This window comes from Sphaerodactylus townsendi, linkage group LG05 (genome assembly GCF_021028975.2).
Source record: "Sphaerodactylus townsendi isolate TG3544 linkage group LG05, MPM_Stown_v2.3, whole genome shotgun sequence".
Taxonomy (NCBI): domain Eukaryota; kingdom Metazoa; phylum Chordata; class Lepidosauria; order Squamata; family Sphaerodactylidae; genus Sphaerodactylus; species Sphaerodactylus townsendi.
Window position 1 is genome coordinate 96,114,716 of NC_059429.1, and position 16,745 is coordinate 96,131,460.

The window sequence follows — 16,745 nt, forward strand, 5'->3', positions numbered from 1 at the left end:
TGTTCTTTCCAAGCACAAAATATAGTGACCAGTCAACCCTATAGACATTAAAACCTATTCAGAACAAACCATAGCCCAGAGCTGAACAGTTGTGTATATAGCTGTCTTTGACGCTCCAGGAGTATATGGATGGGGGCAGAGGCCCCCTCCAGAGTTACATGTGTATGTGCAGGGAAAAAAACTCTTCCTGCTACAAAGAGGCTGCAGCAGGGGTACCGGAGTAATACACATGACATTTTATAATAAAGAGAAAAAGGTTGCTATGTAGTTGAGCTAACATGGATTTTGCCTACAGCTTCCAAAAATCTCATTACTATAGCACACAATATAGCATGCTATAAAATGCCTCCATTTTGTATTTCTTTTTAGTAGTGTGGATGATCCACAAGTTTGTCAGTGTTAAGCAATCAAGATGAGGAAATGCCAAACTCTAAATCAAGACAGAAAAAAGTATAGAGCATTGGCCAGAGAGAGAGAGAGAGAGATTGCTGGGAAAATGTGACGTGAGGATCCCAATAGCCTCTGTCCCTGATGATTCAGTTATTATTTGATTTATGCGGTCTTGCTGCTGCCCTTGCTCTGACCCTTGGGACGGCTGTGTGGGAAGTTTGTGTCTTAGATAGAGTGAAGCGCTTCTCTGTGAAGTGTGGGGAGCCAAAGAGAATCCAAAGAAACTGATAAATGCAGAAAGGCTTGCTTGACTTCAGATACAATTACTGGATGCACCCCAAAAGAGGAACGACAGAACAGTGTGCCACAGAGAGTAAGTATTGTATTTTCTTTTAGAAAATTTAGCAATCTTCATAGAATTTTGTACTTGGTAAACATCATATTTGTCAACTACTTTTTCAGAAAATGCAATGTGAATGATAAAGCATGTGTCTGGTCATTTTAAAATTTGTTTCATGTATATAATATCTTTAGCAGTTTAGTTAATAGTCCTACATAGGATTGCCAATCATAGTTCTGCATGAATGTACCTTTCAACTATACTGATTTGATGGGGAAAGTGCCTGTTTTCTCTGATCCTATATAGGTTGCTGATGCACACTGAATTTATACTTCTGATACTGGAAATGCCCATTGTATCCATTGGGCTGGCAAAATATGAAATCAGTTTTACCTGAGAATTGCTGCTTACCTGATATATTGTGCCTTTCAAAATTATGGATTAATATTTTAAGCTTATTAATTTCTAAACATGACATCTAAATATGAAAAGACATGTTGTTAGTTGTAAGGGAATGCAGAGTTTGACATTAATATTTGGAGAAAAAACCCATGAAAATAGTTTGTGGTGGCAAAATTCTGGATCCTCCAGATTCTGGGCATTTAGTGAGATAAAATGAAATGGCAAATAAAATGGAAAAGCTCATAAAAATAAAGCTTTGGAAATACTTTTTAACTGGTTAGAATGGTGAAATACCTTTTGAAGATTATTCTACTTAGTAAACTGGGCATCTAGGCATAGATATCCCAAATGCAAAAATGGGAGAAAAGCCCTTTGGTTTTCATTACTACTTTATTCCTTTTAAGCACAATGTACTTCATATTAGGAATCTCTGAGTGTGTCTCTAGACTGTTCAACAGCTTCTAGATTGTTGTTATCAACAGGACTAAAGGGACTTAGGGGAGAATACCTTGCAAAAATAGCACACAGTAGCTCAGAAGTTTAGGGCAACCATTACTTTTTGCGTTACACTTTCTGTGCCACTAATGATGGTCCATACAAGCCTACAGTGTTCTGTAAATTGCAGTCACTAGATATATAGTGCAGTTCTAGAGTGAAACCTTCTCAGGTGTTAGTTTCCTTAGCACTGCACTGATAAGGGAATCAGGAGGCGTGTCACCTGGAAGTGTCCTTTGCTCACACAAAATGGTTTTCAAAAAGTAACTCAATCATCTGTAATATCATGTGCATTAATCCCTCTTGCTGAAATGCATCTAAAAAATACTGTTGATGGAAATGATTGTGGCATATATCAGTGAGCAACTGCATTCCTAAACAAACTTGCTTGAAAATAATGTCCATTGACATCTATCTCAATCATGACAAAATAGCTCTATTGAAAATATGGGCTGTCATGGATCATGAAGATACACAAGTGTATTTTGATGTGAAAATGTCACATCAAGTGTACGTAAGGAGCAATGGGCAATGCATTTAATTGGCAATGTACTCATTAAAAACACATTTTTAGTGTGGAAGATTGTAAGAAACCTGTACAAAGCCTTCTGAAAGTACCACCCTCCAAATGGGTAAAAACAACTGCAGCTCATACCCAAGTTTATTTTATGGATGATCTTGTTTTAGCTGTCTTGCTGTCTGTTTTTGAACTTTTTATGGTATCTAATATTGTAATTCCAGTCTTATTACATTCTTTATTGGGTATTTTTTATGTGATGGCACTTAATACACACACACAATCTGCCTTGAGTCTCAGAGAGAAAGATGGGCTATTAAACAATCAAACAAATCAATTAAATTCACTTCTCCCACTGTACACAATGCCTTTGTGCGTGTCAATGTGTATGTGTGTATTAAAGAAAAGAAACAAAAACTGCTGGTTCTCAAATATAAGTTTGCACCAATTTCTATAACTCCTCTGCCCACCCCTCCAATAGGTGGTGGTATTCAGTACCAGTGGATAACCACCATAATAAAATTCTGGCTGTACACAAAAAATACATTTATCTAACCTTACCATACAATAATTAACACATTGGTTTGATCTTATTTCCTGGGATCAATTGATTTACATGTAGGAACTGGTCATGTCTGAATTCACCATGCTTCAGAGGAGTTCATTTCCAAGGAGATATGCTTAAGACTGCAATCTTAATTTGATTTTTAAAAAATATGTCTACATTATTATTATTAATTGAATTTCTAGACCGCCCCGCCTCTTTCGGGCTCTTATATTTATTTCAGGCAGTTTAAAGTTGCATTTCCTGCTACATGGCACTTAAATGATTACAAAATAAAGCAATAAAACAGTGTCAAACATTAATTTTAAAATATCATAAAACATTTAAATATCTACCACTTGATACTGCTACTGTGACAGGAAAGAACTAACATTCACTGGTGATTGTGAACATTTGCTTTGTAAAATTAATGGCTTGAATTGTAGCAGGATTTTTTGAGAATGGCAAAATTATACCTTGAACATGATAATGCAGCAATTATAGCACAACTCCTTCTAAATCCATTGAAGTCAACCGATTTAGAAGAGTGTAACTCTGCTTAGAGTTGTACTGTCAGTTACTTCTCTCTCTCTCTTGCCTTTTTATCCCAACCTTTCTTCATGGAGCTCAGGGCTCCTCACCTCTGCTGTGACAATAATCCTGAGAGATAGGTTAGGATGGAAGGGGGTAACTGGTCCAAGGTCATCCAATACAGTTCGTAGTTGAGGGGGGATGTGAATCCAGACTACCATAGTTTCACTCCATCACTCTAACTACTGCACAATATTAACTTTTGGTCTATCATTGATTTAATTACATGCAATATCAGCAAGATGAAGGCAAGGTTAGGGCAGGATCAAAATCAAGATTAAAATCTGCTACTCAGATCCGATGGCTTTGCAACCTTGTTTTCTTTCCCAGGATACGAGTGCTCTACAGAAATGCAAGAAGACTTTCAGCTTGAATTCCTAAAATTCTCCCTGGTTAAGAAATTTCCCTTTTGACACAACTGTCAAAATATTTACGATAGATGTTAATGTACTGTCAGTTTAAACATGCTGAAGTACTCCCTGGAGGGTCTCTTGCAAGACCTATGCTCTACATTGTGTAATAGTTACAGCAAGCATAGCATTTTTCTGCCACTAATAACACATTAACAGCTGAGCAGTGTCTTTGCTAGTAATTAATAATTGCAGCCAAAGTGACTCTCTTGGTCAAATTTCCAGATTTTTTCTTTATATGCCCATTAGTACTAACAGTTGTATGAAATAGATATTTCATTTTACATTTTTACACTGTGGGTATTAATCTATTTTTAAAGGCAAGGTTGTCAAGTTCCCAGCACTCCAAATGAGAGCCTTGTTTAATTTTAATAAGTTGCAAGATCACCAACTAGTTCCCAGTTTCTTTAATATTTCCCAATTTCTATAGGTGTACAATATGGCTGCTGAATAGGAACTTCTTGTAGAAATACAATTCCATTTATGAGTGATTATTTAAAAATTCTATTCCAGTATGCTACAGGGGAAAAAGACTTAAACTTGTCATTTCACTAAAAGTAAATCTAAAATAACTTAAATTTTGTACTTTCCCCAGACACTATAAAAAAGGACAGTCATTAAAAGAATCACCTAGAATCACACATAAGGACCCCTTCCACACATGCAGAATAATGCACATTCAATCCACTTTCACAATTGTTTAAAAGTGGATTTTGCTATTCTGCACAGTAAAATCAAGCTTCAAAGTGCATTGAAAGTGGATTGAAAGTGCATTATTCTGCATAGAATCACCCAGCATAAATTATGTGCAATTTAGATTTCTAAAGGACTGGCCTTAAATGCAGCCTTTTAAAAAATTTGCGTAATTGTCATAATTACAGAGCCAAGTTATAATGTATTATTCATAGCTAGTCAGAATATCATGAAGATTCTACTTAGGGATAGCAATTTTAAGTGTCTCGTTATATTATTAAAATTTTCTAAATTAAAACATTTACAATATGCAGTGCACAGCATGTCATCCCCAACCCAGGGACATGCATATTAGATGGGAAATTCCTGTTTAGGGAATGCATATGATATTTGTGTGTCATAAATAATTGTTGTGGAATTGCTACTGAGAAGCAACTATGCTCTTTTAAATCCTATCCTCCATTCAAGGAATTCTGGCAGCATACATGACACCGCCCCTGAAGCCCCATTTTATCCTCACATAGGTTAGACCAGGGGTCGGGAACCTTTCCCCCTCAAAGAGCCATTTGGCTCCCCCCCGCCCACTCGCTCGCCCCCCGTCCGCTCCCCCGCCGACTTGCTCGCTCGCCCTCCCCCGCCCACTCACCTTCCCCCCTGCGCCTGCAGGGCAGGTGAGGATGGGGCCGGCGGCCCTGCAACCAGCAAAGTCGGCGGGAGGTAAAGCCCGCGGCGCGGCCTGGCTGGCTGCGGGCGAGGGATGCGCCCGCCCTGCTGCCTGCAGGGTGGGCAAAGATGGGCCTGGAGGCTCAGCCTTGCCGGCCGCCGGGAGAGTGCCTGCCCCGCAACCAGCGGGGCAGGCAGGAGGTAAAGCCCACGGCACGGCCTGGCCGGCCGCGGGCGAGAGATGCGCCCGCCCTGCTTCCTGTAGGGCGGGCGAAGATGGGGCCGGCGGCTCCGCTCATGGAGCTGCAGAACAGCGGCGGAAGAGCCGCATGCGGCTCGCGAGCCGCGGGTTCCCGACCCCTGGGTTAGACAGAGGAATGACTGGGCCAAGGTCTCCCAGTGAGTTCTGTGGGTGAGTGGGGGTTTGAACGTAGGACTTACGAAGCCTACTATGACATTCTAACCACTGCATCACACTGGCTCCTTTCAATGAAACAGTTTTGTGTTCTTTTAGAATGGGAAATAAGTTTGAACAAGACAGGACATTACTTAAAACATTTTTGGGAAAAAAATTTTGAACTGGATTTTTGCTAAGTTGACAAGAGAAATAGTTCTTTCTCTCCATACTCAAAACCTACATGTATTTAATTGGCATTGGGGATAGTAAGCAATTGTCCAACCAACTAAGGAGAAAGCTCTGGCAGGAATTATAGTTAAATCTTTGAGAAATAACTTTTACTGGCAAACCCCTCCCCCCCACTGCACAATAGTTTACATGTAAGTTTTTACACATGTAATATCGGAAACTAGAGCTTTATCAGCTTGGAAGCAAAGGCAGTGGTCAGGATTGAATGGATTATAATGTTGATATTTGTTTTGAAAGCTTTACTGAGAGCTCCCAAAGTTTTAACTCACATAGAGGAGGCCTGGCTTACACCTGGCCTGTGTGTGCACTTTAAAAAAAACTGCTGCTAGATACAAAAGTGACATTCTTTATATCTGGAAAAGGAAAAACTATATAGCATTTGATATCCCACTTTGAAAACTGCCTCCAAATTTCTGCAGACCTTTCGAAAGCAGATTTAGCATTTTTGCTAATGAATTCATCTCTAATGAATATCTAAATCACGACATTATTTCAACGGATCAAATGGCAGAGGACACATAGCAACCAAACCAGCGTGAACACAACTTGAGCTCACCAACTGGCCTTCACCTCTAGAGGCTTAGATCTGACTATTACTTAAGACACTAAACATATGTCAAATTTATTTAATACATGAAGTCCTCCTGCTTCCCATCCAAAGTACCCCACCCAATGCTGTATAAGAGGGTGTTTGCTTGAAGAAGCATATCTTGCAATTTTCTCACAAAATGTTAGTTTGTCCAACAAATTTCACTATCCTGTCTGCACATTCTAGACAAGAGGCAAAAATATGTAACAGTGAATTCATTAATTAAAGCTTAATGTATCGATTTTTCAATTGAACTTAAAGTGTTTTATTGGGGATAGTATTTCTGTATGATTTATGTGTCTGATTTATAGGCTTAATCATACAAAACAATATGTCCCGGCCTATTACATACTCTTCAAGTAATTATTCAAGTATTACATACTCTTCAAAGTAATCATAATCTATCATATGGCATTTTTACATGGTGCATAGGAATGTGCATTCACCATCTAGTCCAAGAGGGGTCTTTGCAGTTGACGAATCCCTTGTAGGATGGGGCTATTCAAAGTTCAAAGATGTCTGCATTTCCTTTAAAGCAAAATTCAAAAGTATTCTGAACTTCAGAAAAAGATTGCCCCTTTAGTTAAAAATGCATATTTGCTGATTAAAACATGTAGACTTTGTACATGTTCAGCTGATCTCATCGATAAAGGATCCATGACACATCAAGGTGCTTCTGTTTTAAGCAAATATTTACAAACAGATAACAGCATGGGGGCAACATTCCAGCTATGCCATAACTTTTGCTCTGGGCTGGAGGATGGCATTTTGTGCACACTTTAAGGCATTTCTCAACTTTCCCAATTCTCTTTAGAAAACTGAGATTTTTACACACCAGTTATGTAGAACTGCATTAAAAGAAAATGACAAGCTGTTTAGTGATCAATGTGAGAAATTCAGTCTCCCACTGTTCTTTGACTATTGTGTTGAAGTTGCCAGGTCACAGTGCCAAGACCGAGTGTTCTGTCTTACATATATTGTGGCATAAACTCTCATGGGCCAGAGCCAACTATTTCAGGTAAATGATGAGATAGATTAATGACAGCAGGCACTGAACTGGCAGAATGTCATTCTCTAGACACAAACCAGCCTTTTAAGCTCTCTTGTCTGCTTCTCTCCCCTTCCATAGCAAACAGCCTTTCCTGATGCTATCATTTTTTCCCTTCAGGGCCCCTAATGGGTCTTTGTGTCTCAGTTCTCTTTTACCTGTCCTGCATCTCATATCAGTCACCTTTCCTTCAGGTTCCTCTTTCTTAAACCATTCCCTGTTCTGCATCCCTCCTTCTGTCTCCTTGCCTCTGGATTTCACCTTCCTACATACTGAGACCTCTGCTCAATGCTCAGCATGCTTCTGTGTAAAGTTATATTCCCAGAGAAATTGGCAGTCTACTTTCCTCACATTAACTGGGGTGTGTATAATTCCCTGCACAACTGAACATCCTGTGCCACCAAACTAGCCCAATGTAGCACAGAGTAAAGTTGGCAAAGATAGATACACAGATAGTGAATTGCAGGTTTGGCCAACTACAACCTAACATAGTTCTCCCCGCCCCCAATAATAATGCCAGTGGAGAAATATATGTGCATCCCTTTTATTAGAATTCAAATTGCTCATGAATATAATGGTGGGTGGGATTCTATGAAGAGTGGGTAGGCTATCTAATCAGAGCTATTTTGACTTTTTGCCTGGAGAATTAGCATAGATTTTGCAATATGGCAAAAAAATTTCCACAACTGTTTCATTCTCCTGCTGAAAAAAATGTTACTCTTGAATTAGCTTTCTTGACATTGTATATAACCAAGCTCCTATCCCTTGGAGTTTTATTAATCTCTCTAATGTTATCTAGAAGAGACTGGTCTCTTCCTTCTGGTTAGTGCCCAACAGAGTAAGAAGTCCACACATCCTTCAGCTCAGAGTTTTATTGAGAGACCCATGCATCCATTCAATTGAGGTTTTACATTATTTGTCAGCTCTCTGAGATGGAAAGGTTTATACAGAGTTGAATCTTTCCTGTTACTTCTTCTGAAATGAAGATGATCCTTTACACATCCGTTATTGGTTTGCGGGCCATTCCTTACTTTTGCTGCACATGATATGAAGCTAACGAGGAACAAAAAGGGGGGATAGACTTGGCGATTCTTCTCCTTGTATTAGTACACTTACAGGCCCCTCGTCTCAAACAGCAGGAGCAGATATCCTTGCGTGCCATGAACTTGTTGAGGTACGTAAGCCTGAGTAGCGCTAGATTGCCCTTACCCGCCTGCAGCTCTGATAGGAAGTCTGCTAAGTCCCATAGCTCATGATGATCTTTAATGGTCAGTTTGGGAAAGTTCTTGAGCCTCTGTTTAAGTGAGCTGTTGATCTCAGAAGACACTCTATAGTGCTCGTCAAGCTGTCCTCGGCCCGCTGGAGTGCTTTTTAAGGTTAATTGACGCGAGCTGCATAGATAGTTTGCTCGCATTGAGGATGCTGGCCCTAGCCATGTAGCTAGCAGCATAAGTTCCTTTCCTGTGATCAGCTTCATGTCTCTGATGACCCTCTGAAATGTAGCTTTCCATAGCAGGTAGTCTTCTGGATGGTCAGTAAATCTTTAGGCTCCTCTGTCCATCAAGTCCCGCCTAGGCTTCCTGGATGCCATGCAATCCCCGGTGCCCTGTGGGAGATAAATGTAGGCGAGTGACATGTTGTATTCTGATCCAGGTAATACTCTGTCATATACTGGAGGCATTGGTGCTGGAGCTGGAGGAACAGCTGAAATTGTGCCAGATATAGGCCAGCTCCCCACTGCACTGCCTGAGCTGTATACAATGTAGTAGGTGCTCTGGTAATAACTGATGAGTTCATTGGGGGCTCTATGAGATCAGACTAATTCCATCCTGGAGCAGTTGTGGTCAGGTGAGTTTGTCTGATATGACTGGTGACTGCAGAGGTGGCAGGAGGACCAGCAGTCACAGCTGAGATCCAAACTAATGCAGACATAATTGTGTGGGTTGCCATGAGGGTGCTCGAGGGATGCCCTGCTGGTGTAGGCCCACTTGAGAGGAACTCTCGTGCTGTTCTGCTGCTGGGATTCCTAACGTGGATACCTTAGGTATGATGAAATTCCCCAGGTGCGAAGCCAGTGTGATTTCTGATGCACCAGGGTTGAGGGCTTGTCCATGGCTTTTTTGCATGCTCCGAAGTCTACATGCAGCTTCCTCCAGCGGAAGCTTCGGAATTGCCCAACATTTTCTAATACTTAATTTGGAAATGTTGCAGTTCCAACCTCAACCACCAAGCAGCGACTTTTCCTGCAATGTTACTAGACCAGTAGATAGGGCTGTCCTTTGCAATTTCTTTAACCTTATTTAAAGATGCTATTGTGGAATGCTTTTCTCTAATGTTTTGGAAGACCCTGAAGTTTCTATTGCTGGGTTTTCTATGTAACCGTTTAAGGTTTCTGGCTTCACTTCCAGCTCGCTTAGAGGTGTTATCCTGACATTCTTTGCTTTAGGGCTGCAAAAGGTGTTGCGTAGATGTACATGCACATTACACTACTGCTTCAAAGGCTACAGGGGATGGCTCTACCCATTAATGGCTCTGAGAGCTGACTGCTGTTTGCATTTTAATGGACTGAGCTTGGCGAGCATGGCTGGGGCTGCTTGATTTTCTACTGAGGCTCTGATCACACACACACACACACATACACACACGAAGGGACTGTGGGCCTTTCCCCACTTACCTTAAGCCCCGCGCTACTCTCCTCAAGTAGCGCGGGGTCCCCTGGCACTCCCCATGACTGGGGCGGCGACAGCGCAGCCGCCCTGACGCTGCCGCTGTTGCACCCCCTCAGTGCGCGGCATCCCTGGCGCTCTTGTAAACGGCGCCTCTTGATGACCCCACGCAGAGTGCGGGTCGTGGGGACGCCCGGGCGCGCACCAGGGATGCAGCGCGTGGCACAGGGGGGATCGTGGAGAGTGGGGAAAGGCCCTGTGTGTTTTAGGCACTGGTGGCTGGGGAAGGCTTCCTCAGTGTTGTGTGCATGCACTTAGGAGAGGCTTTTTTCCCTTATACATGCAAATGTGGGCTTCCTGCTCTGAAGAATGGAGCAAGCGAGGCACACTTTATAAAAAAATGCACACATTTCTTGGGTAGAGGAAGCTTTCCATGCACACGAGGAAAAGCCAGGGGATCATGAAAACATGTGGGCATTCTCCTTTTAACTGGTAAGGAATGTGGCATGCATTCAGCATTCCATTGAGTGGACAGACAGGTGTTATTATTCATCCTCTTTTGACTATGCCATCTAGAGAAGACTGGTCCCTTCCTTCTGGTTAGTATTCAACAGAGTAAGAAGTCCACATATCCTTCAGTTCAGAGTTTCGTTGAGAGACCAACACATCCATTCAATTGAGGTCTTAACATTGTTCGTCAGCTCTCTGAGCTGGAAAGGTTTATGCCGAGATGACTCCTTCCTATTACTTCTTACTGCTTCTTGTGAAAAGAGGATGATGTTTTTCACATCCATTCATCTCTAAGCGGGCACTAGAATGTTCATCATGAATAATCAAGAACTATTTGCCATGATGGCTAAATGAGCCTCCATGAACAGGATCAGTGTCCTTCTGAGAGCCAATTGCTGAAGTGTTGCAGCTGGGGAAAATAGGGATACCAACCTCCAGGTAGGACTTGGGGATCCTCTGAAATTATAGTAGTTCATCTCCAGACTACTGAAATCAGCTCACCTAGAGAAAATGGCTGCTTTATATATACATAAACAGTAGAACAGAAGAGACAGATTCTCAGTTGCTTTTTATAAATGGGTTTTGACAGACACTTGCAAAACACTTATGGCATGATACCCTGTTGAGGTCTCTGTTCTCTCCAGGCTCCATTCCCAAATCTCCAGGACTTTCCCATCTTGGATCTATCATCTTTACACCAGTGGCCGGGGGGGGGGGGGGGGGCTGGTAGCCCTCGGAGAAAATGATTCCCTGGATGTCCTGCTTGTGCAGTTCTCAGAGGCATCTGGTTGGTCTCTGTGGGAAATGGCTTTATTCCTATCAGGCAATGAATGGGTGTAGGTGCCGGTGTCACTTGCCACCACAGTCCTGCTGCCCCTCTGTTCGCATTCATTTTATGTACAGTAGACATTTGAAAAGGGCTTATGTTCCTTAGAATACACTGGTTTGTATACACTGTGTTGAGTAAGACATTTTCTGTCTGTCTGCCTATCCTTGGCAGTGCAAACCTTAAACTCTCTCAAAAGTCTGATTATTCTACAGTTGGTAGTTCTCACCATTTGAAAATATGTCCCTTCTTTTTCTCCATGAAACACCCTGTTGAACCCATTGACTTTAATGGTTTTAGAAAGGCACAGCTCTGCTAAAGATGGCAGTGTATGTGGCTCTTAAGGAAGAAAGGCAATCCCAATACCCAAAATAATCCAATCAATAGTGGGGAGGAATTATTTTAAAGATCCAGTTGAAATAATGGCATGATAATTATTTGAGTAAAGTACAAAGGAACAGGTTGTTAGTTGGGATCAGATTCTTGGTGATTTCTTCAAAAGCAAGACCAAATGTGTGATATGTTGTAATCACAGTAATTTTTACTCAGGGATATTGCTATTGTAACCTGCAGTCAATCTCTCTGCCTTTTTCATCTCCTTCCACTTAGCTTCTGGAAATTTTCTTATTGTGATGTTAAAAATAATTAGCAGTTTTCCCTTTCCTCAGGTTTGCTTTTGAAAGCACAGAATACCCCAGACTGAATGAAGCAGTGGGAACTGGAACAGAGCATGGCAAATGCCTTTGTGACAGTCCCTGATGGGTACTGTCTTAGTGAGCAAATTCAGTATTATGGTGAGTAAAATAATAATAATAATCGGGAAATGTTTATCCATATGTAAACCAGTGTTTCACATTGTTAAATAGTAAATGAAAACATTCTGAAGAAGGATCCAGGGATGCCATTTCTTGTTTGGGGAAGACTAGTAATTTACCCAATAGGGAGGAGATAACATGCATACAGGATTCAACGTTCTGCTCCTGGACAGATTCAAAATAATTCAAAGAATGTATTTAAAGGCACTGTATAGTGTCTTATACTTAAGGATAATGTGGGGTGCATAATTAAAGTAAAATAAAACCATTCTGATTTTTTAAAAATATTGTGCATATTTCCTACAGACCCTTTTTCATTCTATCAGTTTTCTATCTTGTAATATGGCATTTCAAGTGGCTCATAGTGTCAGAGTTATGCATTTACTGCATCTTGCACACCTGATCCCTACGATGCTTTTGAAAACTGGCACTAAACATTAAACTTGCTTTATTGTCACCCCCTTTTTTAAATTAAAAGCATAACACTCCATCAAAAGTAATATTGCCAAAAGAAGCTAGTAGCAAGTATACATAGGTTGCCTTTCTGAAAAATAATTATCTGGACGTATCACAAATACATAATCTAAAATTAAAGGCTTTCAAATCCTAAATTAATATACTGTTTCTTTGTGATTCCTCCCCTAATCAATCTAGACATTTTACCAGAGCACATCAGTTACCCGTTGCAAGACCTTGACTTCCAGAATGCTCCCTATTGCCAATATTCAACCGTTCAGTTTCCTCCAGTGCTACAGACACCATCTTCCCAGTCTCAGTACAGTGCATACAACTTGGACTCTCAATACACTGATGGACAGTGCATCATTAACAGCTGTGAACTCACGAAGCCCACCTTCATGGGCGGCCATAATGATGAGAGTAGCTATCCTGGACAGAAAAGACCCAGGCTTAGTCACTCCTCCTTGAGAATAAAGGGACAAGAAGAGCTCTGTGTGGTATGCGGGGACAAGGCTTCAGGATATCATTACAACGCACTCACTTGTGAAGGCTGCAAAGGTAACTGGGAAAGAGTTTTAAGACTGGAAAGTAAATGATCTACATTTCAAAAGCAGGGGGGAAATCCAGCATGATGAACATTGACTGTATAAATCAGCAAGACAAACAAGTTATTTAGAGAGACAGAAGCTAGTGGCTGTGGCAGTACCTCTGTTTGCCTTCTGAATCACCAGCGCAGGGGTAGGGAACCTGCGGCTCTCCAGATGTTCAGGAACTACAATTCCCATCAGCCTCTGTCAGCATGGCCAATTGGCCATGCTGGTAGGGGCTGATAGGAATTGTAGTTCCTGAACATCTGGAGAGCCGCAGGTTCCCTACCCTGAGTATGGTTGTTGATTTTGAGCATTCTGGAGTTCTGGTGCATGCATGCCCTCTAGAGGATAGGAAGGCCAAGGGAAAGAAAATTTAAATATATATACACACACACACTGTGAAAAAGAGTAATAAGCAGAAACCTCTAAATAACTGCCCTATCACTTGTGGCAATTAGCTACGTGATATTTTTTTTTACAGTTTGCAGTAAATGCTTTTAGTCCCAGCGATGTACAGTACACTTTGATCATCTGAATGTCTTCTTGGGCAAAACTGAACTTGGCTTTAAGTACTGGCTTTAAGTTAAAGGATAAACTGTGTCAGGGTCCCCCTCCAGAGTACCGCGGGGGAGCCCTGATGCCTTCCCTCCAAACCCTACCCGGGGTTCTTGTTCCCGGCCTCACCCCTGTTCTAGGGAGGGGTGGTCAAACAGTGGGGCCTAAACCCCCTCAGGGCCCGCCTGGCCTCTCCACACAGTTCCCCTGGGAGAGCCTGTTCCTCCCACAGGACTCCCCTTTGTTTCCCCGAGGGAGCTTGTTTGCTCCACAAGTCTCCCTGTCCCAGAACTGGGGGGCCTGTTCTCTCCACAGGCCTCCCCCACTCCCCTCCTGTCCCTCAGCTGGCCCTTCCCAACCTCTCCTTCTCCTTCCGCTCTCCAGCCCCTCTCTGCACACCCTTCCTTCTGCCTCCTGTCCCACAACTCCCAGCTGCTGCTGTTCTTCCCCTTTTATCCCCTCGCCGCCCCACACCTTAAAGGCCCCTCTCGCTCTGCCTTCTTCCAGACCTCCGGGCCTCGCCTCTGTCATGCCGGACGATTTGTGCCCGGAGGGCCGCATCGCCGGGCGGCGCCGGTGGGCCGAAAGCCGCAAAAGTCCCGCTGAGGTTCTCCTGGGGAGCGCCGCCAGCAAGTCCCTCGGGCGGTAGCGCGCTGCGGGCATCGTTCCCGCTGGGCGCAGCCCGTCCGCCGTCCCCGGTCGCTGCCTCCCCCTCCGAGCCAGGACTGGCCGCATGGAGGCTTAGCACGGCGGGCGGGCCGGAGCTCCGAGCGCTCTGCCGAGGGCTCTCCGCCCTGACGGTCTGCCGCCAGCCCGAAGCCCTCGGCCGCCCAATCCAGCCGCTGGGATGGCGTCGGGCGTGGCGGCGAGGCGGCCATCGAGTCCGTGGCCAGCGGCGGCGGTAAGTCCGGGAGGGGGGGGCTCGCCGCTCCCGGACAAACTGTTAAGTGTGGACTAGAAGTGAGGGTTGTGGTTATTCTGAATTCTGATAACTCAATGATTAGAAGTCTGATCTAATACATAATTAATCATGCATAGATCTCCTTTAATCCAGCATGCTTAACCACATGCTACATTGTCTTGTTAAATGATATCATATGTAAGCTGTTGTAGATGTTAGCTTTCCTGCAAGTCATACTTTAGATATGTTAAATGCAATTTGTTTGTAATCCTGTTTTCTATTCCCACTGTTGTTGTTTTGTACAGTATATGTATGTTACATTTCATTTAGGTTGCTTTTAAAACTATTAAGCCAGTGATCTTCATTCTCCCAGACCTTCAGTTTAGATATGGAGTCCATGGGTCAAAAGCCTGTATACAATTGCTATTTCTCTTTGTGTGTGTGTGTGTGTGTGTGTGTGTGTGTGTGAGAGAGAGAGAGAGAGAGATTTGCTTCCAGTGTATATCCAAAAAACAGCAGGAGTGTCACATCTTTTGCAAGAGGTGGAGCGAGGGGAAACTGCGCCAGGGGTGCATGCATGCCTCTGCCGCCGCAGCGCCCACCCTGCCCTGGAATGCCCCAGAACGCCCCTTCCATGACCTGGTCACACCTCTGCCCCGGCTTTGCCCAGGACGTCATGCCCCCACCTGGCCCGTTGGTGCTACACCACTGTCTTTTGCATCTCTTTGCATACGCACTGAGAAGTACAGGTGAAGTCACTCAATAGTGGAGATGATTCCTTTTTTTAAAAAAAAGGCAGGATTCTTCCTGTCACATGACTGTAATGTCACATTATCTCTTTTTATATGATTATAATACAGAGGGTCCCATGCTGCCACCTGAGTCCCAGGTTTGCAAAGGATGAAGAAATTACTTGACCTTGATTCTTTTCTAAAATGAATTTCAAAGCAATATTTGCATTAGATTTTTCCAATCTTTGTAAGTGCAAGGGACAGAATTACTCTGATTATCTATACAAACTAATATACTTGATTTATTAAAGGAACTCCATTTCTGGATAGAATAGAGTAAACATAGTTTCCTGATCTAGCCTAACTAAATAGGATGGATGGAGATATAGGACTTGTGTCCTGCCTGTATGGTGGCAAGATGGAAAAGTGCATGTGGCATATGTGCATGTGGAGGTGGGAAAGCAGGAAGGAAGGAAATGTCTAGTCAAACCCCCCTTTGATGTTTGAGGTTAAGACACAGAGCAAAATCCTTTGCTTCCAACAATTTGCTTGGACTCATTTTCTCAAGATGACATTTTATTTCTCAGTTTACATATGATATCATGTGTAATTTAATCAGAATTTTAGAAATATAGCATCATCTCTCTTTCTACTCATATTCTATGGAGAGTGTCCATTCTCCAGCATTGATTTCTGGTTTGTACACCTTTATTTTCCGATTGTATTTGTTGATAAATATTGCACTTATGTTTCTGTACAATGTCAATTAAATCAAGGCACTTTGCAGATAAGTACTGGGAAGTTTTCCCTTATTCTTACCATTGCAAATCTTTATTCTGCTAGGATTTTTCCGACGCAGCATCACAAAAAATGCAATCTACAGATGCAAGAATGGTGGTCACTGTGAAATGGATATGTATATGAGGAGAAAATGTCAGGAGTGTCGCCTCAAGAAGTGTAAAGCTGTGGGAATGCTTGCTGAATGTAAGTGCCTAACATAGGAACAGCTTGGCTTCTGAACTTTTTTCAGATATACTCAGGCGTATGTAGGCAAACTGGAGCCCAGGGACAAAACCTAAGTTTGGCGCCCCCCCCCCCATGGGCGGCTCACCACGACCAAATAATGCACCAGCTCACAAAACACGTCCCACCCCCAGCAAAACATAAATGGCTCTCTCCCCCACCCAATTCTCTTTCCTAATTTTGTCCTCACACCAACCCTATGAGGTAGGTTATTAGCATGAGAAACAGTTCCAAGCCAGTGCAAGTGGGTATAAAGCATGTAAATCTCTCACAAATCACCCCTAGCAAAACATTTACCAAACAAATGTCAGCATCATCTCTCACAAATCACCAACCTCCAC

The 16,745-nt window shown here is 42.7% G+C and overlaps 1 protein-coding gene across 1 annotated transcript in view; it reads left to right on the top strand.

The window, feature by feature from the left end:
- Positions 1 to 533: 533 nt before the first annotated feature.
- The window catches only part of LOC125432428 (bile acid receptor-like), a 29,753-nt gene continuing 13,541 nt past the window's right edge, over positions 534 to 16,745 (top strand). Inside the window, exons 1-4 of the mRNA XM_048495931.1 lie at positions 534 to 763; positions 11,999 to 12,124; positions 12,800 to 13,162; positions 16,225 to 16,365. Coding sequence (XP_048351888.1) covers positions 12,034 to 12,124; positions 12,800 to 13,162; positions 16,225 to 16,365 — 595 coding nt within the window. The 5' untranslated portion in view covers positions 534 to 763; positions 11,999 to 12,033. The remainder of the gene's footprint in view (positions 764 to 11,998; positions 12,125 to 12,799; positions 13,163 to 16,224; positions 16,366 to 16,745) is intronic.